Source organism: Nomascus leucogenys, chromosome 2 (assembly GCF_006542625.1).
Source record: "Nomascus leucogenys isolate Asia chromosome 2, Asia_NLE_v1, whole genome shotgun sequence".
Lineage (NCBI taxonomy): Eukaryota > Metazoa > Chordata > Mammalia > Primates > Hylobatidae > Nomascus > Nomascus leucogenys.
Window position 1 is genome coordinate 7,907,868 of NC_044382.1, and position 23,975 is coordinate 7,931,842.

The 23,975-nt window shown below is 43.0% G+C and overlaps 1 protein-coding gene across 3 annotated transcripts in view; it reads right to left on the bottom strand.

The window, feature by feature from the left end:
• The window catches only part of KCNIP1 (potassium voltage-gated channel interacting protein 1), a 422,776-nt gene that overhangs the window by 12,292 nt on the left and 386,509 nt on the right, over positions 1–23,975 (bottom strand). For 2 of the 3 annotated variants that reach the window (XM_003273226.2, XM_012505074.2), the window contains exons 2-5: positions 5,354–5,478; positions 3,845–3,914; positions 2,333–2,403; positions 1,419–1,526 (exon numbers count right to left, since the gene is read on the bottom strand). In XM_003273226.2, the coding sequence (XP_003273274.1) occupies positions 1,419–1,526; positions 2,333–2,403; positions 3,845–3,914; positions 5,354–5,478 (374 nt within the window). Of the gene's footprint in view, positions 1–1,418; positions 1,527–2,332; positions 2,404–3,844; positions 3,915–5,353; positions 5,479–11,355; positions 11,389–23,975 lie in introns of all 3 variants that reach the window. The other variant, XM_003273227.3, reaches the window with a different exon arrangement.

Consider the following 23,975-nt stretch of genomic DNA (forward strand, 5'->3'; position numbering starts at 1 on the left):
TTTCTAAACTTTTTTTGTAGGATTGGTATTAGAATTCACCAGTCCACCATCTGGGCCTATAATTTTATTTGGGAATGGTTTTTAACTGTGAATATAATTTCTCTAAATGATACAGAGCTAGTCAGATTTTCTGATTCTCTTTAAGTCTGTTTTTGCCTTTTGTGTCTTCCAAAAAACATGTTCATCTAACAGCTTCCCAGGGGAATATGGATGAGCCCCTTACCCTAGCCCTCCACCATCTGACTCTGCTGACCTGTCAGCCTCATCCTGCATCAGTCTTCGGCTTCATACTTTCACTGTAGCCATCTGAAGCCTTTCTGTTTTTCAAACACATGAAGCTCTGTCTTGCCTCAAAGCCTCTCTAGTGGCTGTTCCTTCTGCCTGGAACACTTTTCATGGCTTTTTGCATAACTGGTTCCAGCATGACAACACCTCCTTAGAGAGGCCTTTGCTAACCTTCCCTGCCAAAATATCTCCTACCTGTTGATTCTTTTTGGGCCTGTTCATTGTCCATCTCTCTATACTGCTCCAGCGTGGGGCCTAGTCTGATTGTTCACCTCTTTACCTCCAGCACCTGGAATGCCTAATAAGCCTTCAAATGTGTGTTAATTAAAAACATGACTAAATGAATGAGGAATGAAAGTTGGATAAACTCTCTGAGCTTACAGAGAGAAGCTTGCAGGGTTGAGGTGAAGATTAGCGCTGATATCTATATCTACAGGCACTGTGCCCGGCACACGGGAGCTCAGTAAGTGGAGTGTTACAGGATGCCAAATTCCAGCTTCCACTGAGATACCAGGATACAGTGGACACCAAAGTGAGTTTTGAGGTAGATCTGAGGGTATTTCACTGGCTAGAGACATATCTTCTGAGGTTCTAAAAGTACGAAGCGGTGAAGATTCAGAAATTATTTGTGATAATTTCTTTAAAGACAGCCGTACCTTCCATCACCCCCTTGGAGGTTGTATTAGTAGGCGAAATAGTTTAAGGCCAATATGACCCAATTGTAGGTTCCCCTTCCTTAAAAACCTTTCTTTTCTATTCTAGGTGCTGCCTACAGTTCCACCATTTCAACTTTTAGCTTTAACTTGTGGCTCCTAACCTTCCCAAATGCAGGTTCCCTAGGGAAGAGTAACTCTTTACACTTAAACAAGTCATTTTTACCCACTGTGTAATGTCTACTGAATCTAGGTGACCCAGTGAGAATGAATCTGTTTAATCCTTTCTGGGCGCTTGGGAACAGGGCAGGGTAGGGCAATGAGGGAGGCCTTCTTTATTTTGCCAGGGACCAGCTCTGTTAGCCGCAAAGCAGAGCCTGCCTCATTCAGACAGCGCTATCCTCATGCCTGGGGCTGTTTTCTGTAGGATGAATTACCTTCACTGGAGCCCTCTCACACCCCTGGCCCTGGCTCACTTACCTCTTTGTTTATGTATCCATCCTTGTTGATGTCATACAAATTAAATGTCCACCTTAGTTTCTCGTGGACAGTTCCTCTCAGTAAAATCGACAGAGCAGTTACAAAGTCCTGAGAAGGGGAAAAGGCAGGAGTGACATTGACCATCAAGCCATCAGGCAGGGTGAAGCTGTGACTTTGGGTCAGACTGTGATACTCTCACAGAATGGTGTCTCCCGCGTTCTCTTGTCTGCCTGGAGGTTGTGGCTATGCTCTGTGAAGAGCTCCTGCCTTCGGGTCCCTACCCTGCTCCATTTTTTTTTTTTTGCAAGGTGCCCCCTTGAGGAAGAATGGAGCTCTGAGAGACACAGATCAATGCAGCCAGCCCTGTTATTGCCTTATCCGTGGCTGCAGTGGTCTGTCTATCATCCCAGTGGCCATATGGTCTAGTGGCTGAGGACGTGGACTGTCGGAACAGTCTGTATTGAGGGTCATTCTGCCTGCATTCAAATCCATCCTTTATCATTTGTGTGCTCTTTGACCTTGGGAAAACTACTCTATCTCTCTTTGCCTTACTCTCCTCTTCTGTAAAAGGGTAATAAATAATAAAACCCTAGCCTATAGGGTTATTGTGGGGATTAGAGTAAATGAGTTAATACATACAAAGCCCTAAGTACAGGGGCTGCCACTGGGAAGCAGTGTGCCTGGGAGCTCATACACTGTTGTTATTAGTCCCCTGAGTCCCTGAGTTCCTGCAGGCCAGGGAAAGTTGCTGCTGCTTTTTCCCATCTTTAGGAAGTGCTTAAGAATGGATAAATGTGTCTTTGGTCTGACTGAGAGCTTTTGATGATCCAGCCCTTCCCCTAATGCCTTGAGATTTAGAGGGGGAGGTGATGCAGAACCAGAGGACCCCTAGAGTGGACCCCAGATGAGCATACCTCGAACTTCACGGAGCCTGTCTGAGTGGTGTCGAAGGCATTGAAGAGGTAATGGGCATACGTGCTGGCATCTACAAGGCAGAAAAGGAGGGCAGGTGATGGGGGCAGGAATTCCACACAGGGAGAACCTTCCAAACAAGGCAGGGCTTCAACAAGAAAGAGAGGAGAGCGATGCTAGGGTGATGGAAAGGAGAAAATTATGGAGTGGGGCCCATTGACTCAACTCTTTGGGTTTGGGTGGGAAGTTACATCTAGCAAAAGGTGAGATGAGCCCTTGCCCCTCCCTCTAGCCGTCGTGAGAAAACCATTCTCCTGCCTGTCTATGCATGGAATTGTTGGTGTATGAATGACACAGTGACTGCATGACAATGTTCTTCCGAATGGCCATGCAATGCCTGGGATGAGCACTCACTCCAGAGTAGAGATACTTGAACTTGGATGCCGCTGTACTACATAAGCTGTGTGACTGTGGGCATCAAGCATGACCTCTCTGAGCTTCCCTTTCCTACCTCTCTACAATGGGATGTAGCAAGACCTATCTCTTGAAATTTTTTAAAAAGTATTTTAAACTAGAGGTGTGCCTGGCATACAGTGAGAACTCAATAAACAGTGGCTCAGTGGAACTCAGCAAACTGCAATTCTGGGGCCTGCATGGGACAAAACTGCCTCCCTCACCCAATCTGGGTAGGGGCCCCACACACCAAGGAAGACATCTGTCTGCTGCCAAAAAGGCGCATGAGAAACAGGGCCCAAGAAGTGTTTGGAATGCTTGGATCTGCATTTTATCAGGATCCAGGGAAGGTGTCTTGCAGGAGACAGCTCTTGGAGACAGGATGCAAGGCGGCATTTGACACATGGAGGCCACAGGAGCCACCGATGTGGTCCCAGGCCCCATGGGGACAGTGCTGGTTCCCACAGGAGTCCGTCAGGGCAACAGAGCAGCTGTTGTGGGCCTGGCACACTTGTAACCTGGCTTAATAAGCACAACTTTATGTTTCCTGCCTCTTTTTCGATTAGTTTATTTTTATAGTCTTTGGTATTTACTGAAGTTCTTTTACAAAATTCCAGCTTGTCTCAGCTATTTTAAGGAAAAGATTAAAAAGTGCCCTGCACAATGGTGGCGCCAGCATGGCAAAACTTGTTTCAGATCCTTATGGAATCTAATCCTGGTCTGCTACTCACTTGCTGTGCAATCTTGAGTACCTTTCTTATCTTCCCCGAAACTCAGTTACCCCATCTGGGATTATAATACCTGCTTTCTAGAGCTGTTCTGAGACGTTGTGATGTTGCATTATCAGCCCTTCTTCCCCTTCCAGGGTGAGTTCGTTTTCAGAGTTCTTTCCTGCTAAAGCTTTGGAGACTCCCACCTCTCACGATGAGGGAGGTGTCCTGCTCTGAGTTTGCCCCTTCCTCGAGAAGGAAGCAGATGGCAAGGAAGAGTGGACTTGGAGGAAGGGAAGGCTGCTCACCAGAGAGGGAGCTGGGCAAGATAGATTTCAAGGTCAGACTCACCTCCGTGAGGGAAAAACTGAGCATAGATCTGCTTGAATGTGTCTTCGTTGACCACACCACTGGGGCACTCCTGTGGGAAGGGGAGAGAGTCAGTGGGAGGCGTCTGAGGGCCAGCACTAGGAGAAGACTTGGCCCAGCCTTGGTATCTGGGGTTCCTCATGATCCCCAGGGGCAGGGACCTGTGCATTTCCACTTCTCCGAAGTAGCCCCATCTCAGGACCGGAGCTGCTTTGCAAAATGATGAGACATTGTCAGAGAATGGGCACTGTGAGGTGGAGAGATTTGGGGCTTTAAGATCAGAAAAACCTGGGTTTAAATCCTGGCTCAGCCAATACTAAGCTTTGTGACTTTGGCCAAGCCAGTCTCCGATCCTCAATATCCTTACCTGTAAAATGGGGGTAACAATACCTTCCCCAAGGGTATCTTATGAACCTATGTTAGGTGGTACTGAGTCCATGGTAGATGCCAAGCAGTGTAGATTTCTTGTCTTTTCTGGATGCTGTTCCCTCTGAGCCCAGTGCCTGCCTGGGAAACTTTCCCACAGAATCCTGCTCCAACTTGGCTGCCCACTGCTAATGCTGCCATCAGAAGGAAAGAAGCCCTAATGGTAGGAAACCAGGCACTTGGCATGTGCAGTCAAGGCTAGTGTGGAAGGAAGAGGCATCCCAGCACCTGTCAGATAACTCCCAGGAGGGGCTGGAATCCCTGTGGGTCAGCACTTTGGAGAACATTGAGGTCGTGGTCAGTTTGGAACTGACCCAGCTCAGCTCTACCTACAGACTGCACCTGGAGGGAGGGTGACCAGGTGCACGTTGCTCTAGCCCACCCCACTCCACGCCACTCCAGGATTTGGGAATAAGATTGTGTACTGAGAGTTAAACTTAAAATATAAATTAATGTCCAGGATTGTACCTGAGAACTCTCAAACTGGCCTGAGAATGCAGGAACATAGTAATGTATTTAAACTAACAACTAAACAAGGAACTCCCATCCTCTGACTCCACTTTTGATTGTAACCTGGCTTCCATGTGGCTTCCAAGGACAGCGGGTCCCAGCGAAGGGAGAGGAGTGTCTGGTTCCACTGTCAGTTCTATTTCCCATGGGTAAATTCATACACCAACATTCGGCTTACACATCAGTCTCGGTGAGCCTGATTAGCGTAAGTCAGCAGGGCCAAATCCCGTTATTGTGGGGGCATCACCGGGTTGGAAGGTATGACTATGTTAAGGGCAAAGGCTTGACCCTGGGCTGGGGAATTCCCTGACGATGTGCCACCCTGTGAAGTTTCTGGGCAGTTGGCTGTTTACTGTCTCCTGAGGTTGCTCCATCCTCGCCTGGAGCCTTCCTTTCTAGCCAGGTGATCTCCCTCTCATGCCCCCTTTATAGAGCTGGCCTTCCTTGTACAGCTTCACATATGGGAAACTGCCTTATGAGCTCCCTTGGCATTGGGGAGAGTGTAGCCTCATGTGGGAAACCCCCCCAGGCCTTCAGAGCCTGCACGGGTCTTACATTTTTGAAGCCTCGATAAAGGACCTGCAGCTCCCTCTTGGTGAAGTTGGTCTGGGCCTCGAGCTGCTCCAGTCCCTCGGGCCGATGGCAAACCATGGTCATCTCCAGCTCATCTTCAATCTTATCTGGAACCAGAGGAGATGGCATTGGAATGGTTGAGCTTGGGAGTCACTCTTATTAGGTAACAATCTGAGCTGTCAAAAGAGTGGTGTCATGACCTGGGATCTAGGGCTGTGGGCTGGGGTCACACTGCCAATGGCCTTCCTATCTTGAACCCCACTTCCCTGCCCCGTCAGCCTCTGTGTCAGACACCACATAGGGAGGGGGCTTCAGCATTGGAGAGAAACATGTTCCCAGTGGAGGTGAAGGCAGAAGTGCTCAAAATAAATCCATATGAAAACATTTTCCTTGCTTTAAAAATAACTTCTTTGCATATTCAAATTGTTTCCCACGAAACTTCTAAATATTCCAGAGACACAGGCAAGTAAGCAGAATGATAAACAACTCTAGACAGCAAAGGGAAACAAAATTATTTAAAGAAACAGTAAACTCTCACCACTGGGGCCAACTAGGAATGGATAGCATGATTTAGCAGAAAGTTCAAATTACGGCATGTTAAGTATTAATGATAAAAATCTGAATGTATTTACAGTGTATTGTTTTGTAATGTCTACTAGATATCCTTAAATACTAGGAAAATATCTTAAACAGGAGCTACTTTGTACAAATCATTTGAAAGGCTCTAAAAACAGTTGTTGTAAGTAGTAGTTTAAGTATGCCTCCCATATGGACTATAATGTAATATAAGATTGCATTAGTTATTTAGAAAGTGTCTGTCAATTAAAGCAAGGAATCTGCCCATCTCCCACTGAAGGATCACAAAGTCCAAGTCAGTGGAATTTTCAACGTTTTACCATCACAGAGGGGTAGGTGAGTGATTTCCTTTGGGCCCTGCCAGAATGCTTTCTATAAACTTACACCAATCAAGAATCAATTGCCATCTAACCTTCTCTGCCTGTTGTTGTCAGGCAGACATTACCAAATCCATCTATTGAACGACTGTAAATCTGGGCTGGCAAGAATACTGATGAGACGGGTGGCTGCTGGGAATATGCACAGACCATGTCTTATCTCGTGGCAACCCACAGCAAGCACAGGCTGAGTTTCCACGTCAGAGAACGAGGTGAGCAGGTGTATTAAATTGTGTGCATTTCTCTCATCAGTGTTGGTCTCATTGCACCAGATTTTCCCTGAAATTGTCACTTTCCCTTTTGAGACTTTGATCCCAATACAAATGGAATCCATCAAATTAAGTTTGTGTCTTGTACATATCCCCAAAGGTGATGAATGTTCGTGTGAGGCTCCAGTAACTTGGTAACAATTCCTAATTGCCATCTTTCTCATGTGCTGGGCAATACATACCACCTTATCCTGCTGAGACTAAGGCAGATGATTTGTTAGAAATTAGATGCTGTTTACGCCACAGAGAGACAAGTGGCCAGTTTCCCCAGAATTCATAATTCCTACAGAGCCTTTAATTATTATTATGTTTGTAGCTAACAAGATAAGTAGCAATTATCTAAATGCTGAAGCATTTCTATGTAAATGAAAGGGCTTATTCTCAAAAAGAAAGAAAGAAAGAAAAGGAGAAAAATTCACATAAGTCTAATTCAGAATGCTTATATACATATTAATATTTTACATCTATTTTAACCCATTTTAACAGAGAAATTAATTGTTGGTTTAAATCTCCTAGCATTAGATCTAAAAGCATTTTTATTTTTAAAATGCACATCTGTTTAATTGTGCATATATTCACAAGAAACTTCTGAAGGGGCTGCAGAGGTTTGCCCATCCCTCCTTTGGCCCCTTAGGAATTCCCTGGGTACTGCCCAGGTGGCTTGAGTGAAGAAAGGAGATGAAGCAAAAATCACATTAAAATGCGAATAAAGAAAATGGGAATATTGTATTTTTTGAGTAAATGAGGTATTCTTGAAGACATCCCGTATACTGTTAGATTTATCTTAGCCAGAAGCATGAAAGGGTTTTTTGCAGTACACTTAATTCCTTGATCTTCCTGTGACTGAATTCCTCACAAGCTCAGGGAAATTTCTTTGCAGGAGCTTGAGAGACTCTTTCTGACTCAAGAAACAGCACTTGTTTCCCATCACCTTCATAAAAAATGCACTAAGTAATCATTGAGATATCAACTATTAAACCCACTTCATTAAGGAGGAACTGGACTTTATTAATAAATGAGTTGTTTGCTGTCTGGGTAGCAGGATCAATTTCCACATCAAACAGATTCTGTAATATCTGCATATTTGGATACTGACTGCCAAGCTTTTGTTTTGTTTTTCGTTTTCATCATTGGCTAAGTGTCAGGCTGTGGTAACATCGGTTGTGGAAGGAAATTTACTTCTTTGGGGCTCAAGATGCTGGGAAGTAGCCTGCCTGTGGATGTTAGGTAAAGCAGTGGCCCTCTCTTTCTTTCTTCTTTCTTTTACTGTATTTTATAGTAAGAACTGTAATTTATGTCCCAATCCAGTATACACATATATATAAGTGAAATGTCAATGAAATATTTTGAAACAAAAACTCCATGAAATGATCCCGTCCCTCACGAAAGTGAGCCGTGCTCCGGTCTTAGTTTTAATGTGTTTCTTTGTAAACCCGTGCTGGTTGTGACTCTCACGGGTCATGACTTTTGATTGGATAGCACTGATTTAACTTGTCTACAGCTGTGGCAACCTCACAGGGGTGCCCACGCTGCCGCTCTCACATCAGCTCTCCATTCCCTTTCTTTGTATGCCTCATGGTGCTGGCCACTGTAGATGCATTCACAAGAAACTTTAGAGGTGACGGGCAGTGGTTTTCACCACCTTCCTGTTGCCGCCCGGGGATTCCCTGGATAAAGCCCAGGTAGTCCCACTAAAGGAAGGAGAACGGCCCCGTTCCCTGCGTGCAGGAGGAGAGAAGAGCATGAACCCATGGGGAGCCTCCTTGACAGTTTCTTCTGAGGTTTGTTCAAAGTCTCCGATGCCAGATGTTGCTAGTCATTACTTTGTTATGAAAGATAGTGATGAGCCAGTTACTAAGTCAGACTTGAGTTTGAATGGTTGAGATAAAAATTAACTTGAGATGTAATACTGTGGCAATAACTACAGAACAAGAATAAATTAAAGCACCTTCTGTTTGTAAAGTACTTTTAAGCCATTCAATGTTCTCATGCCTGTTGTTCCATAACCTTCTGTGTGATGGGAGTGAGGGGACCATTGCCCTGTGCATGTGATATTAAGAAGTGATTTTCTAACTGTGAGTGCCTCACACAGTGATGAATGCCTATCACTAGGGGCAAAGAGAGATGGCCGACTCTAGAGGATGCTACACGGGAAATTCTCAGATTGAGTAGTAGATGATTAAGATTAAGTGATCCTTAATGTTTTGGAATCATAGACTCTTCTGAGTGTGGAATTAAGGCTTTAGACTCTCTCAGAAAAAAAAATGCACAATCACTGCACATTTGCCTATTCAGTCGTGTGTCGCTTAACAACAGGGATATGCTCTGAGAAATGTGTTGTGAGGCGGTTTTGTCATCGTGTGAACATCGTGGAGTATACTCACACAAACCTAGATGGGGTAGCCCTACTACACACCTAGGCTGTATGGTATGGCCTTTTGCTCCTAGGCTATAAACCTGTACGGCGTATTACTGTACTGAACACTGTAGGCAATTGTAACACAATGGTAAGTATTTTAAGTATTTGTGTATCTAAACATACTAAATTTAGAGAAGGTACAGTAAAACTATGGTGTAAAAAAATAAAAAATGGTACAACTATTAGGGCACTTACCATGAATGGAAGTTACAGGACTGGAAGTTGCTCTGGGTGAGTCAGTGAGTGCCGGTGAGTGAGTGTGAAGGCCTGGGATATTACTAAATGTGAGGTAGGCGTTATACATACTGTACGCTTAGGGCTATACTATATTAATAAAAATTTTTTCAGTAAGAAATTAATCTTAGCTTATTCTAACTTTATTTTACAAACTGTTTTTTTTTTTCAAACTTTTGGACTCTCTTGTGATAACACTTAGCTTAAAATTCACATTGCCTAGTGGTACAAAAATATTTTTCTTTATTTTCTTATTTTATAAACTTTTTGTCTATTTAAAAATTTTTTATTTTTATTTTTTTCTTTTAAAACCCTTTTTTTTGGTTACAAATGAAGACACAAACACACACATTAGCCTGAGCCCACACAGGGTCAGGAACATCAAGATGTCACTGGACAATAGGAATTTTTTAGCTCCGTTATAATCTTATGGGACCACAATTGTGTATGTTGTGTTGTTGATGGAAACGTCGTTATGCAGAGCATGACTGTACTTTCAGTGAGTTTCTGTATCTGTTAAACACATCCAGCCCATGCTAAGCTATTCTAGCATAGGAGATCTCTTCTAAACCTTGTCACTGACTGGCTTTGTCTGAGTCCTAAGTCATTGAGCAATGGGTGACAGATCTGGACCTAGAATCCAGCCAGTCTGGGCCCCTTTCATGATATCTGGTTTCCAGGTGTCCCCACAATGGATTCTGCTTTCCTCAAGCACAAATTGCAAACTGGCTTGTAGCCAGCCTTGCAGCACCCCTGCTCCTACAAAGCTGTGTGCTTGTGTACCAGTTAGACCTGGACTATGAGCAGTGGGAGGACTCACACCTTGGGTCTTCTCCCCAGTGAGGTGTCCCCTCTGTGAGGCTCAGGACAGTTACCATGACCATCTCCTCCCTGGACTGGGCAATAGTGCCTCCCTCATGGTGTCTCTGATTTGGACTTTATACTTACCCATCTAGCTTTTTTTTTTTTTTTAGATGGAGTTTTGCTCTTGTTGCCCAAGCTGGAGTGCAATGGTGCAATCTCAGCTCACTGTAACCTCCGCCTCCTGGGTTCAAGCAATTCTCCTGCCTCAGCCTCCTGAGTAGCTGGGATTACAGGTGTGCACCACCATGCCCGGCTAATTTTTTTATACTTTTAGTAGAAACAGGATTTCACCACGTTAGCCAGGCTGGTCTCAAACTTCTGACCTCAGGTGATCCGCCCGCCTTGGCCTCCCAAAGTGCTGGGATTCCAGACATGAGCCACTGCACCTGGCCACCCGTCCAGCTTTGAGGTTACAAAATAGTGATCCTTGGCTTGAGTGTGGCCCAAAGATAGGTCTTGTTTGACCTGTAAAATGTGTCTTAATTATTTTGGAATTAGTTGTCCATGTTTAAAGATGAGAGATCCATGTACAAATCTGGATGTCTGATTTGTCTTAGAAAATGGGATTATCTGACAACTTTGGTCTCAAATTCAGACACTGTAGCAGCCTACTAGAGCCGAACACTGGCTGTCCCCTCTGGGCAGCCACAGCCTCTAGGATGCCCTGTTGTTCACCCCTGGCTCACAGAATTCATTTATGCTGCCTGCCCTGTGCAACAGGCATTGAGTTTTTGGTTTTTGATCTATACCTACTTACCCTCCCACCTACAAACCACATAGTCTACTCCTCACTGTTTATTTAAACACATGCCACTTTGTTGCACAAAGGACTTGAAGCTGATTATAGGAAATAAATATGAAATAAAAAGAGATGAAGTAATGAGAAAAACTGCCTCAGTAAATGTTGATTAGATTAGGAGGTGAAGACCATGGGGAAAAAGAGAACACGGAAATTCAGGCCATTTGTTTGAAGCAATTACTACACTTGAGCTGCAAATGGGCTCTGAGTTTTTACAAATGTCTGTGAAAGGAAAACATAACCATTTCTTAGGGGGAGCAAAGCTTTTCCTGTAACTTGTCTCTAAAAGAACATTTCCAACTGTTTCTATATACGTGGGGCTTGCTAACAAAGGGCACAGAGAGCTGGTGCATGAGAAGACTAATTACAAAACATGAACTTGATCAAGAAGCTCTGCCTTTGCAAGTCATGTGACCAAAGTCAAGTTAGTTTAAACTGTTTTTTACCTCTCTGATACTGGTAATACCACCAGGCGATGTCTAGGAAAGAGTGAGAAAAGATTTTACCAAATCCATTCATCAAAAAGCAAAACACACTTTTATTGTCAATGGAGAGAGGCCGCTCTGAGGGTGTCCACGTCGTCCAGCTTGACATATGCGAAGAGCCTCTCGGTAGCAGAGCTGGAGCTGAGCTCCCTGTCCTTTTCCCATGGTCAGAACAGGCAAGAGCAGTGGGTTGCCTCCCAGTGCCCATGGCTCCCGCAGGGGGCTCATTGAACATGCCCTCAGCCATGCAGTCATGCAGCCTGCAGAGATGGGATGGCACATGGCAGAGATGTGCGATGCTGGATGGGTCCTTGGAAACACCCGCATGTTTGACTGAGGAGTGGCTTATAAGATACCCTCCACAATCAGGAGGCCCCCATTCCCCCTCTCTCTTCTTTGTGATTGGAAGCTGCATATCTTGTAGGATTATTTGTTTGCTCACTCAATAACTGTCAATGAAGTATCTACTAGGTACAAGTCAGTGAATAAAACAGCTGTGTTCTCTGCCCCCTTGGAGCTTACAGTCTACAAGTTTTTGCTTCTTTCTTCCCCCATTAAGCTTGATTAGTAACCAGATGCAGAAAAAGAAAAGGGCAGTTGCAGAAGAGGGTTAGCACATTAGGATGTGTGGCATAGTGGATGCTGGCCAAGTCCCCCATTATGCTGAATATAAAACACAAGACAAAATACCAAACCTGGAAAATTATCCATGGCACAGTGGAGCTGGGTGAGTCCAAGGTCCCAGGGAGCTCCACTAGATACTCTCCTGCTGGCCTGTGTGGGTCTGTTTGGTGGTCAGCATGGTTTTCCTCTGTAGGCTTTTATTTGAACTTCCACCTGTCTTGCCAGCACCCCTGACCACGAGTGTGTAAGGCAGCTCAGCCACCATCTTCAGTGTGTATTAGTCTCTCTCCTGTCCCCCAATCTGCAACCCCAGACAGCAGAGGCTTATTTTCCTGCTGCTCTTCAAAGTGATCGTATAGGTGGGCATCCATTGGAGTGTTTTCACTCATTTCCTGACCTGTATTCCATGTGAGAAACTTATTTTGCTGGATTTAGTTGCCCCTTTGATCATTCTGGTTAGGTGGCATTTGTATTTATTGATTTTTTTACAAATATGCTTTATTTTTAGAGCTGTTTTAGGTTACAGAAAAATTACACAGAAAATATAGAGAGTTTCTGTATATTCCACCCTCACAGCTTCTCCTATTATTCACATCTTGCATTGTTGTGGTATATTTGTTCCAGTTGATGAACCAGTATTGATATGTAAATATTAACTAAAGCCTATAGTTTACATTAGAGTTCATGCTTTGTATTGTACGGTTCTGTGGGTTTTGACAACTGCATGATGTCATGTATCCACTGTTACAGCATTACGTAGAACAGTTTCACTGCCCTGAATGCTTTGGTAGCATTTTAATGTGGATATGTTTAGAAGCATTGACATGCTCTGGTGTGCCAGGAATGTCATAGGTATTAGGAGAGAGATGAAAAGACATAATACCTGTTTACATGAGTTCTCAGACTGGTGAGGAGGCATACACATAGACACATAGACCATGGATTAGAAACTCAAATGCCAGTAGTCATTGGCAGGTAATTCAGATGAGGACAGATGGTGGGTGTACAACTATAGAGAGTGGTGGGAACTGAGAACTGGAGAGTAACTGCTCCATGAAAGGGAAACAGTTGTTACTCAACCAGTTCTTATCATGCAGTCATTTAAGCCCAGTGAGTCCAGATCTTTAGATTTTTCAAGAGATGCCATAATTAATGATGGTTTTTTTCCCGGTTCTTAGCTGTTATCAATGAATTTGACGTTTAGAACATACAGCATGTACCATATATAACACACCTTTGGGAAGGATGTTGTGGGTTGCTGGTCTAGAATTTTTTATTGGCAAATCATTTCAAAACAGTGTTGACATGGTTAAGAACTGGGAGCTGAGGGGAGGAAGCTCTTAATGCCTCCTGGGTGGCATGGGACTAGAAGGGATGTCAGAGGAGGCTTCAAGGGGAGGTGATAATTCAGTTGAGTGTTGAAGAATGAGGGAACAAGGGAACAGCATATGCAAAGGCATAGAAGTTGAAGATCCCAGGAGTGGTGAGCTCTCCTATGCAGGGCTGGAATCCCTTGAGAACAACTGGAAAAAAAGGATTTTTTTAAAAAAATCTCATCATTTTTGAAGGCTTTGGAGAGCTACCAAGGCAGCCTGCATGAAAACAGCTCAGTCCCTGTTTGGATTAAATTTATCTGCCTTTGCTCTATTACCTTTCTGAAGCTGAAGACTCAACCAGGTAGATGACACATTTTTTATTCCAATGTGCATCCTTCAGTAAAAATGTCAGGCATATTAAGAGACAAGATCAAGAGAAAAAATAGAATATAGTAATAGATCCACAGCAGATCTAGATAATTAGATTAATCATATCTGGGCTTTAAAATAATGGTGAACATTTGCTCAAGAAAATATACAAAAAGCTAGATAATTCCACCAGAGAACCAGAATATATACAAAAAGTCAATTAAAAATTGTAGAATTAAAAGATATATTATCCAAAATTAACAATTAAACAGACCAATTTAAAAGCAGGTTTGACACAGATTAAGAGATAATAAATGACTTGGTAGATAAGTCAATAGAAAAATACATAGACAGATGCACAGAGAGAGAAAAGAATAAAATCACAGGCCAGGTACAGTGGCTCATGCCTGTAATCCCAGCACTTTGGGAGGCCAAGGGGGGTGGATCACTTGAGGTCAGGAGTTCGATACCAACCTGGCCAACATGGAAATCCCGTCTCTACTAAAAATATGAAAATTAGCTGGGCATGGTGGTGCATGCCTGTAGTCCTGGCTGCTGCTTGGGAGGCTGAGGCAGGAGAATCACTTGAGCCCAAGGGGTGCAGGTTGCAGTGAGCCGAGACTGTGCTACTGCACTCCAGCCTGGGCAACAAAGTGAGATTCCATCTCAAAAAAAAAAACAAAAAAAAACAAAAAAACAAGAAAAAAGAATAGAATCACAGATAAACTTGCATAAGAGTCATATGAGACATGATGAAAAGTTTGAACATATGTATAATTGGAGTCCCAGAAAAGAAAAAGATAAGTAATGATAATGAAGCAATATTTAAAGAGCTAATAAATGAAAAATTTTAAAAAATGAGTGAAATATATCAAGCTACAGAGTCAAGGAGCACTACAAACCCCAAGCAAGATAAGCACAAAGAAAACCACTGATAAGAACATCAGAGTAAAACCACTGAAAAATTAAAAAATAGAAAATCTACAATACAAGATAGAAATCATCAGATATAAACCAAACCCTGATTAAATGCTGCTTGTAAGCATAAGGGCACAGAAAGTAAAAGTAAAATGATGGAAAAGGATATACCATGCAAACATAAATCAAGAAAGGCTGGCACAGCTGTGTTTACATCAGCTAAAGTAGATGTTAAGGCAAGTAACTTTGCTAAACATAGAGAATTCTCATGTAAAAGGGCCTATCTACTAGGAAGATAAAACAATTCTAAATTAATATGTCCTAATAATGTAGCTTCAAAATACAAATAAAGCAAAGACTGATAGAATTAAAAGGAAAAATAATAAATTCACAGTCATAATTGGAGTAATTTAAAAATACCTCTTTCAGTAGGTGATAAACAGACAAAAAAATCAATAGGGGTATAGAAGATCTGAGCAACATAATTAACAAACTTGTCTCATTGAGACGTATGGAGCTCTGTACTCAGCAGTCATAAAATACTATAAATTTTTTCAAGTGCACATAGAATATTTACCAAAAGTGACCACTTCCTGGGCCATAAGGCTAATCTCAAAAAAGTTTAAAGAACTGAAGTTATTTAGACTGTTTTTGTCCAGAGTGGAATTAAGCAAGATATCAATAGCCAAAAGAAAACTAGAAAATCCATGGTGTATATGTGCCACATTTTCTTAATCCAGTCTATTGTTGTTGGACATTTAGGTTGGTTCCAAGTCTTTGCTATTGTCAATGGTACCGCTATAAACATACTTGTGCACGTGTCTTTATAGCAGCATGATTTATAATCCTTTGGGTATATATCCAGTAATGGGATGGCTGGGTCAAATGGTATTTCTAGTTCTAGATCCCTGAGGAATCACCAAAAATGATGAGTTCATGTCCTTTGTAGGGATGTGGATGAAACTGGAAACCATCATTCTCAGCAAACTATCGCAAGAACAAAAAACCAAACACTGCATGTTCTCACTCATAGGTGGGAATTGAACAATGAGAACACGTGGACACAGGAAGGGGAATATCACACACCGGGGACTGTTGTGGGGTTGGGGGCTGGGGGAGGGACAGCCTTAGGAGATATACCTAATGCTAAATGATGAGTTAATGGGTGCAGCACACCAACATGGCACATGTATACATATGTAACAAACCTGCACGTTGTGCACATGTACCCTAAAACTTAAAGTATAATAATAATAAAATTAAAAAAAAGAAAACTAGAAAATCCTCAAAAATATTTGGAAATCAGGCAATATAGTTCAATTTCTTTTTTTCTTTTTCTGAGACAGGGTCTCGCTATGTCACCCAGGATGAAGTGCAGTGGTATGACCTCCACTCACTGCAACCTCTGCCTCCCAGGCTCAAGCAATCCTCCCACCTCAGCCTCTTGAGTAGCTGGAACTATAGGCATGTGTTACCATGCCTGGCTAATTTTTTTGTACTTTTTTGTGGAGATGAGGTCTCACTATATTGCCTAGGCTGGTCTCAAATTCAAGCAATCCTCCTGCTTCGGCCTCCCAAAGTGCTAGGATTATAGGCGGGAGCCACTGTGCCCAGCGTAATTCAATTTCTAAGTAACTTGTGTATCAAAAAAGCAACCTGATGATAATTAAATCATAGTAATTTTGAACTAAATGATAATGAAAATATGACATATCAACACTTGTAGGAAGTTGTTCAAGCTGTACCCAGGGGAAAATTTAAAAGAACATGACATACTTAAGCTGCAAATAATTTGCAGGACTGTGTGCATAAAAACACAGAATGTTGTGCTTCCTCTTGAAATTGTATTCCTAGTATTGGTAGTGGTTCATTTTCAATGTTGCCTGAACTATATTGACTACATGAGACGTTGTATTCATGATGGCATGCTGGCATTTGAAGATGCAATCTTTTCTTCCCCTTAAACATGGTTGATTAGTTTGTTCTGGATGAGTTTAGCATCATCTTTTTGATTGACAGCATTCCCTAATATAATCAGGGGCAAAAATCCTCGTTGGTGCTTTCATGGAGCAGAGAGGGGATGGGACGGAAAGTCCCATTTGGTCCTTCAGCTTTAAGTCTTAGATTCTTACAGCCAGGCTTGGAGGGGAGTCAAAAGCCCACTCAGACCCACACAGTGCACACAACTCATCAGCTCTGAGTTTTATAAACTTAACAATGAGCCCCAAGAGTGCTCAGCTTGAGCCTTGATAAAGATTTTCTGAGTGTTCCACGTATTTTTTTCAGTCTTCTTGGTTCAATAAAACTCAAATCATGTTTTGCTTCAAGCATTTGTTCTCTTAATCTTGAAACTCCTCCTGCTCCTTTTAAGCAAAATTGAATTTATACATTTCTCATTCATTTATATACCTCAGTCCTGAAAGTGTCCTGAAAAAAGGAGTTCTGAAAAAAAAAAATTTGAGTGTTTCTGCTTCCATTAGGTGGAGTTTTCAAGATCAAATGACTTGGAAATTCTTCAGTATTTAGTGTATTTCAGTCGACAGCTCTTTCCCTCCAAATGGGTGTGTTTTTAATGTGGCCTTCAGGTAAGCACAAATGTTGAGGTGGGTGGGGAGAGGAGCGTCAAATGTCCCTTGCAGCTTCTCAGCAGCAGGGCGATGGTGGAAATTAATGGTCAGAAATGTAATGCAATTATTAAAAGTCCACAAAATCACTATACAGAATGTGACATAAGTCATAATTCTGTTTGTGTGTGACAGTGTTACATTCATCCAGATATTTTCCAAGATTGAAGAAACAAAAGGCTGGGAAAGGAATTATCTAGATTCCAGCATTAGAGAAAGCAGCAGCCCTAAAAGATGTGTCAGGACAAGGAGCAAAGCCATGTACATTAGGGACTCTCACATGCCCTCACCACTGCAGCAGCATTTTAGTCCAGCTAAGCCCATGGCCAGGCTGCAAGTTAGAAATGTCAGTTTCACTGCAGCAGCTCAGCTTCAGGCACAGATCTCTAGAGGATGTTTTAAGTGGACCTTTTTGTCTGGAAAAAGTGCCCTGGGATGATATATATATATATATTTTTTTTTTTGATGATTTACTTAGGTAGTTCCAGCTGTCTCTGCAGCTCTAGGAGGCAATTAGTCAAATGACGTCCCAATCCTGCCACCAGCTAGCGTTCAGGTGGCAGTGGAGAAACTTCCCACTGTTTCTCCTTTGAACCCAGCTGGACACCACCCTGAAGTTCCGGCACATGGAGATAGCCAGTAAATGAACAATTGATGGCCTGCGTTGAAGAGAGAGGGCATGTTGCCTAGGGTGAGTGGGTCTACAATATTTCTTCGGGAAATAAGAGGATTAACACAGGTGGGATTTTATTACTCCTCTCGACTGAGGAGCTGAAATGACAATTCATTGCAAATGAGGAGTGTCCAGGGAGAAAGGGCACTTTTAGTTTTAAGACGAAGGGGCAGAGAGAGGTTGAAGGAATTGCTCAAAGGAAAAGTAAAATTGCCACAAGAATAGTATTATCTCGGGTTAGCATAGAATTTTCTCACTGATGGAAACTCACTGGGTCCAGGTCAGGCTAAGATGTGAACAGCATATCTTTCGGCCTGCTTTCTGAAGAAGAGGAGTTCATTGCTCTGCAGATAATTTGACAACTTGCTAAGTGATGGTTTCTGATTAGAGAGCTAGCTTTGGTGGGCTGGTAAATATCTGACAACTGGCCCTTGGGGAGGGTGGAAAAGCCTGATTGATACAACTTTCCAATTTCCTTGGTGTAAATTTTCCCTTCATGGCTCAGTTCAGGCTGTTAGTGTGAAGTTGTTGAAATGAAGTGATCATACTTTGGGAAGCACAGTATGACCCAGCTCTATCACATTACTGCTACTGTTTTAGAATAGCTGGCTTATGTTTGACTGTCCCAAACAAGTGTGCTGAAGACTCCAAAACCAATTTCAGAGGGTAGGCTTAGGCCCTGTAATCCACACTAATAAACTCTTTCTTTGTCGTTTGTGTGAACCTAAGTTTCTGTGCTTGATACAGAATAATCACAAATAGGAACATAATGGAAGCTGGCCATGTGAGCTTTTGCTGGATTCAGTATTAACGTATCCTTGTATTAACTGCCTGTCTTGGTGAGCTCAGAGAGCATGGTAATAGTTTTAGAATTGATCTAATCATCTCACTGCCCCTAGGAGGTATATGGTTATTAGATTAATTCAAGCTAGAATCATGCCCACCTTGTAGCTGTAAATCTTCGTGAGATAAGGTATGTAAAATGAGATAAGGTATGTGAGATAAGGTATGTAAAATGAGATAAGGTATGTGAGATAAGGTATGTAAAATGAGATAAGGTATGTGAGATAAGGTATGTAAAATTCTCTACATGCATAGCAGGTGCACAAAACTATTATTTCCATCTTGTGGTATATTTTGACTATGATTTTAAGGGTCATTCTCAACAACAGAATCCAACAGTCACATCTGTTAAACACTGTCTCAATCATGATTGTGCCTTTCCTGATGGATCTAGTTCATTAATTGTGTTTCTCTTCAGTATAGGAAGATTTCCTTGTTCTGCTATTTACTGTCAGAGACACACTTCAATTGTCAGTTGAGGTTGGACATGAATAGGATAAAGTAAATATGATCGTTTTATGTTAAAGGTAATGGCCACCAGCAAACACAACCCTCTGGATGAAAGAGTGTTGGCCATCTCAGTCCGTGGAACAGAACAGGGGATCTGTGGGTGGTGGACACCAGAAGCATAGGGCCTGGAACATTAGTGAACAGACATAACAAGCGACAGCCACTAAGGACATTTCCTGGCTGTGTGTCCTCTGCCCTTAAGAATCCGGACAGTCCATGAGCACTGTTACGGGCCGTCTCTTAGCTGAAGAAGTCGATTGGGCATTACCCTCCACTGGACATGAACTTCCAGATGCAAGGAGTGCAGTCAGTTCATCTGAGAATGTATATCTGCCTGCCCAGAGGCAGGGAGAAGATGGCAAGGTGCTATCCTCTCCAGGACTCAGCTCTGAAGCCTCTTAACTGTGCACTTAATAAATGAAGCCTTGGCAGACACACCTTGAATTATTAATGAAGTTTTTCAGCTTTGATTGTTTCCTTCTTTTGGAGAAAGGTTATTCACTCAAATGCCTTTGATTAGACTACACAATACATCACAATTGGGCATATTTTATGTGCAACTTTATGGCGATAATAGTTCTGTCTCATTTAGAAGCAAATCAGACATTATGAACTTCGTGATTTATTAATGTATTGATTTCTATAAATGTCAGCGCATCTCACATCCCGCCAGAGAGCCCGGGAGCAATCAGTGAAGGGCCAATAAAAATGTAAAATGAAACCATCATAAAAAGAGGAAATACTGCCTGTTTCCAAGCCCTGCTGCCTCTCTATATTGTTTCAGGGTCTACTTCATTACCATGAAGGCATCGCCCCACCTACAAGGAAACAGCCTTGATGGGGGTGGGGGAGGCTCTATCCTGCTTAAATCTATTTTAAATAAAAAAGAGGTTGTATGGCAGGAGAAATAAAAAGCAAGAGGTGAAGAGTGGGACCTGGAGGGGCCTCAGGGCGGGTGCCTAGATTCCTCATCCTGGAGAAAGCAGGAGGAGGAGGAGGAGGAATCCCTTTCCGTCAGATTCACCCCACAACAACCCCCCAACTTCCTGCTGAGGAGCAACCTTCAAGACAGAGCCTAGATTTTCCTGCTGGCGCTGAAGAGTCCACGCTAGGGCCCTGATCTACCTTTCCAGCATGATTCCCCAACACTCCCTGTTATGGGTCCTCTGCAATAGCCCCAGAATCTGCTGGTGCACAGACCCCTGTCTACCAGAGCATGTGATCATCTGGCACCAATCCTATCCAACCTTAAAACATGGCGTAAGTGCCATCTCCTCTGGGCAGCTCTCTCAGACCACTGCAAAAAAAGCTCTGTCCAAATTCCCAAAGCACTTATCATCTCTGGCAATCACCCGGCAGGTGTCAAAATCTCCCTTTGGGTGTCACAGTTTTCATATACAAGGATGGGGCGGGTGGAGATTGTGTCTTGTGCTTATTTTTGTTTTATTTTTGTTTTCAGTATCTCACTCCCTCTGTGGTGTCTAATATCTGCTTTGCACATAGAAAGTGACTAGTAAGTGCTCATTATTTGCTAAAAGTGTGTAGCACTACAAGGAGCTAATCGGAAAATATATTAAGAGTCCTGAGACAGTGGCCCAGGGAATATCTGGAAAGTATTTGGCTAATTTAGTGGATAATTTTGTAATCTGACAGTTTAGCTCAGAAATCACAGTCTGGCAGCCCATGGGATACTGTTGTTTCGCTTCTTTTATTTTTTAAATTATTTTTTTTGGGGTAGAGATGGGGTCTCACTGTGTTGCCCAGACTGGCCTTGAACTCCTGGCCTCAAGTGATCCTCCTGCCTCGGCCTCTTAAAGCACTAGAATTACAGGTGTAAACCACCACCCTGGTCTGTTTCACTTCATTTAAGTGTGAACTTTATCAACATTTATTTCACATAAAAATGTGAACTTTTGGCTTTCCTTTAGAAATCTGAAATTATGGCCATGCCAGGCTCACATTCCCACACGGCAACAATTAAACCGCAGTCCCCACTACTCCCTATTACATTTCCAACACTAAGACCAAGAGCTATTGTTAGAGTCATCATCACTCATTTATATACCTGAATCTGCAATCCTTGTTTAACAATTCCTTTCCTCTGGCTCCTACCATGTTTTCCTAAGTGACTTTTATGTGTTTTGTGGTGGTCTAGAGACATGACAGAACTTCATTCTTTGGGGTCCCAAGCAACGCAATGAAGACAGGATGCCCTGTGATTAAAGAATCAAGCTGTGTCCTTAAATGTACTGTGCTACTAATATCACGTGTGTCGAGAATGGAACAGACCTATAGGTTCTGAGCCCAATATATTTCAGCCTTATGCTTTACAGAGTAGTTTCACATTGCTTAACTCCTGTGAGGTATGCATAATATTATTCCCATTTTACAGGGGAGAAGACTCAGGCTCAGAGAAGAAAGAGAAAAGGTGACACTTCTGAACACTGCCTATTTGCAGAGCACTGTGACATGTACTTTGCTTACATGATCTCACTTAATTCTCTCATAGCTTTTAAGTATTCTTGTTAAATCTTCATCGTTGATTTCTTATTAACTAATTATTGTTCCCACTTTATTAGGAGCAATTGAATCAGCAATTTCAGGAGGCATTCTTGAGGTCACAGAGACTAATCACATCATCTGCTTGATGGGCAGATGCTTTGGAACCTCAAGGGACCATGCTAAGTGTCTCTGCTGGGCCCACTCTTGTGTCTTTGTAGTTGTGTCTCTTTAACAAGTCAGGGACCAAATTCCACTAATACAAGTCTCCTTCACTTTCTGTACTTGAGAATTGGTACTGAGGGGGCAGGAGGGAAGACACCAAATAGTTTCAAGAGTCCCCTCCCCATCTCCTTCCTCCCTCGAGCTCTCTGCCACCCATTTAGCATTTCCATGTTTGTTTCTTTTTTCTGAGCATTAAAGCAGCCTCCATTCTGGGCAACAAGTTGTATAAGACACAGACGTGTGGCTTTTCTCCTGCCCTCTAAATGTACAGATGTGGCTACTGGGGCCCAGGGAGGGAACTGGCCTCATCCAAGGCTGCACACTGGATTCCCAGCATAGCAGAATTAAACTCAGATGAATCCTTCCAGTAATCTAGCGTTCTTTTCATAACCCTATTAACTCATTCGACAAATAGTTACTGAGTGCCTACTAGGTGCCAGGCACTCTTCTAGGCACTGGGGATAAAGCAATGAACAAAAGACATAAAGGTGGGAATGGAGCTGTGAATGGAAATAGAGCAGAGTTATGGGACTGGAAGGACATGGGTCATGGGAGGCACTGTTTTTATTTTTAATTTTTATTTCCATAGGTTTTCAGGGGAACTGGTGGTGTTTGGTTACATGAATAAGTTCTTTAGTGGTGATTTCGGGAGGTGTCGTTTTAGGATAGTGAAGGAAGGCTCAGGAAGGGTGAGGTGATAGCCCACTTGAGCATCAGTGAGAGAGGAGTGATGGTGAGCTTTGAAGTCAAACAAAGGCTCCTGTCGCAGCTCCGCAGCTGAAGAGGTGGTGGGCCTGAGCAAGTCACATCCACCCTCTGAGTCTCAGTTGTCAACAATAGGAAGAAGGGGACAGTAACATCATCTCTCAGTCTACTGGGATCAAAAGAACCCCTGCAGATAGAGCACTGGCATATAGAAGGCACTCATGAGTTTCCTCCCCACTCACGGGGGAGCCCTGGGGCTCAGTTTCCTAGTGAATGCCTTTGCTTGGCTGCGAGTAAGGTGCAACCTACAGAGAGCCGACATAACACTCCATTAGCCGAGGCAGCAAGCCGGAGGGCCAGCTGGAAGACTTGCGTAGTTTGAGAGGGTGAATGAGCTGGGATTAATTAGCTGAGTTAGTTTGTGAATATATTAGCAGGTCACAGGGCTCTGAGGCTGTTTAGTCTGACGAGTGGTGGGTGGCAACCGCTAAGCCTGGAGTGATGCTTTGATGGAACTTTCCAGATCAGAGCTCTTGACTTGGAACTCCCGGCCCTTCTGAATTTCTCGCTGTGAGACAGCAGTGCTTCTCATCATTTAAGTCCCAAGGTGATTTACCATAAAGCTTAGGTTGGATCAGAGGAGTCTTTGAAAATTAAATCTCACATAAAAGAGTTTGAAGTCATGTCTTCTATGGGAAGCCTTCTCAGACCTCCCAGCCTGCATCTCAAATCCTGAAACCCTTTTCGCCTATAAGGATAATGTCTTGGGATTGTGGGGTGGGGGAGTTGGGAGGAGGAGGCACACTTTTCCTTTTATGACTGGTTGGAATATTTTTTAAACTATGGGTTTGAATTGCTTTTAAAATTTTAATGTTTTGGGTAAAAACATGACATTTTGAGTGGGATAATGGTTGTGCTGTGCAGATAGGTCTGGAAAGTTGGTTCTACTGCAATCAGTGTTTTGTTGTTGTGTTTATTGTAATGTTGTTTTTGTGGAATAAAGTGCTTTCCAAACAAAATGTTATATTGGGGTGGTCATTTGTGCTTGTCACCAACAATTTCTGGTCCTCTTCCTTCCTGATGTGTGTTGGGTGTACCTTCCACCCCTTTGAAATTAGGTGGGACTATGTGACTGGCACTGGCTAGTAAAATGTGAACATTTCTATTGTGTGTGTGTCCCAGGTGTTCCAGGAGTGAGGTGTGCCACAGGCATCCCGCAGGGCACAGCTGGCTCCGTGCTCAGGCAACCTGGCTCCAGAGCCAATGCTTATAAAT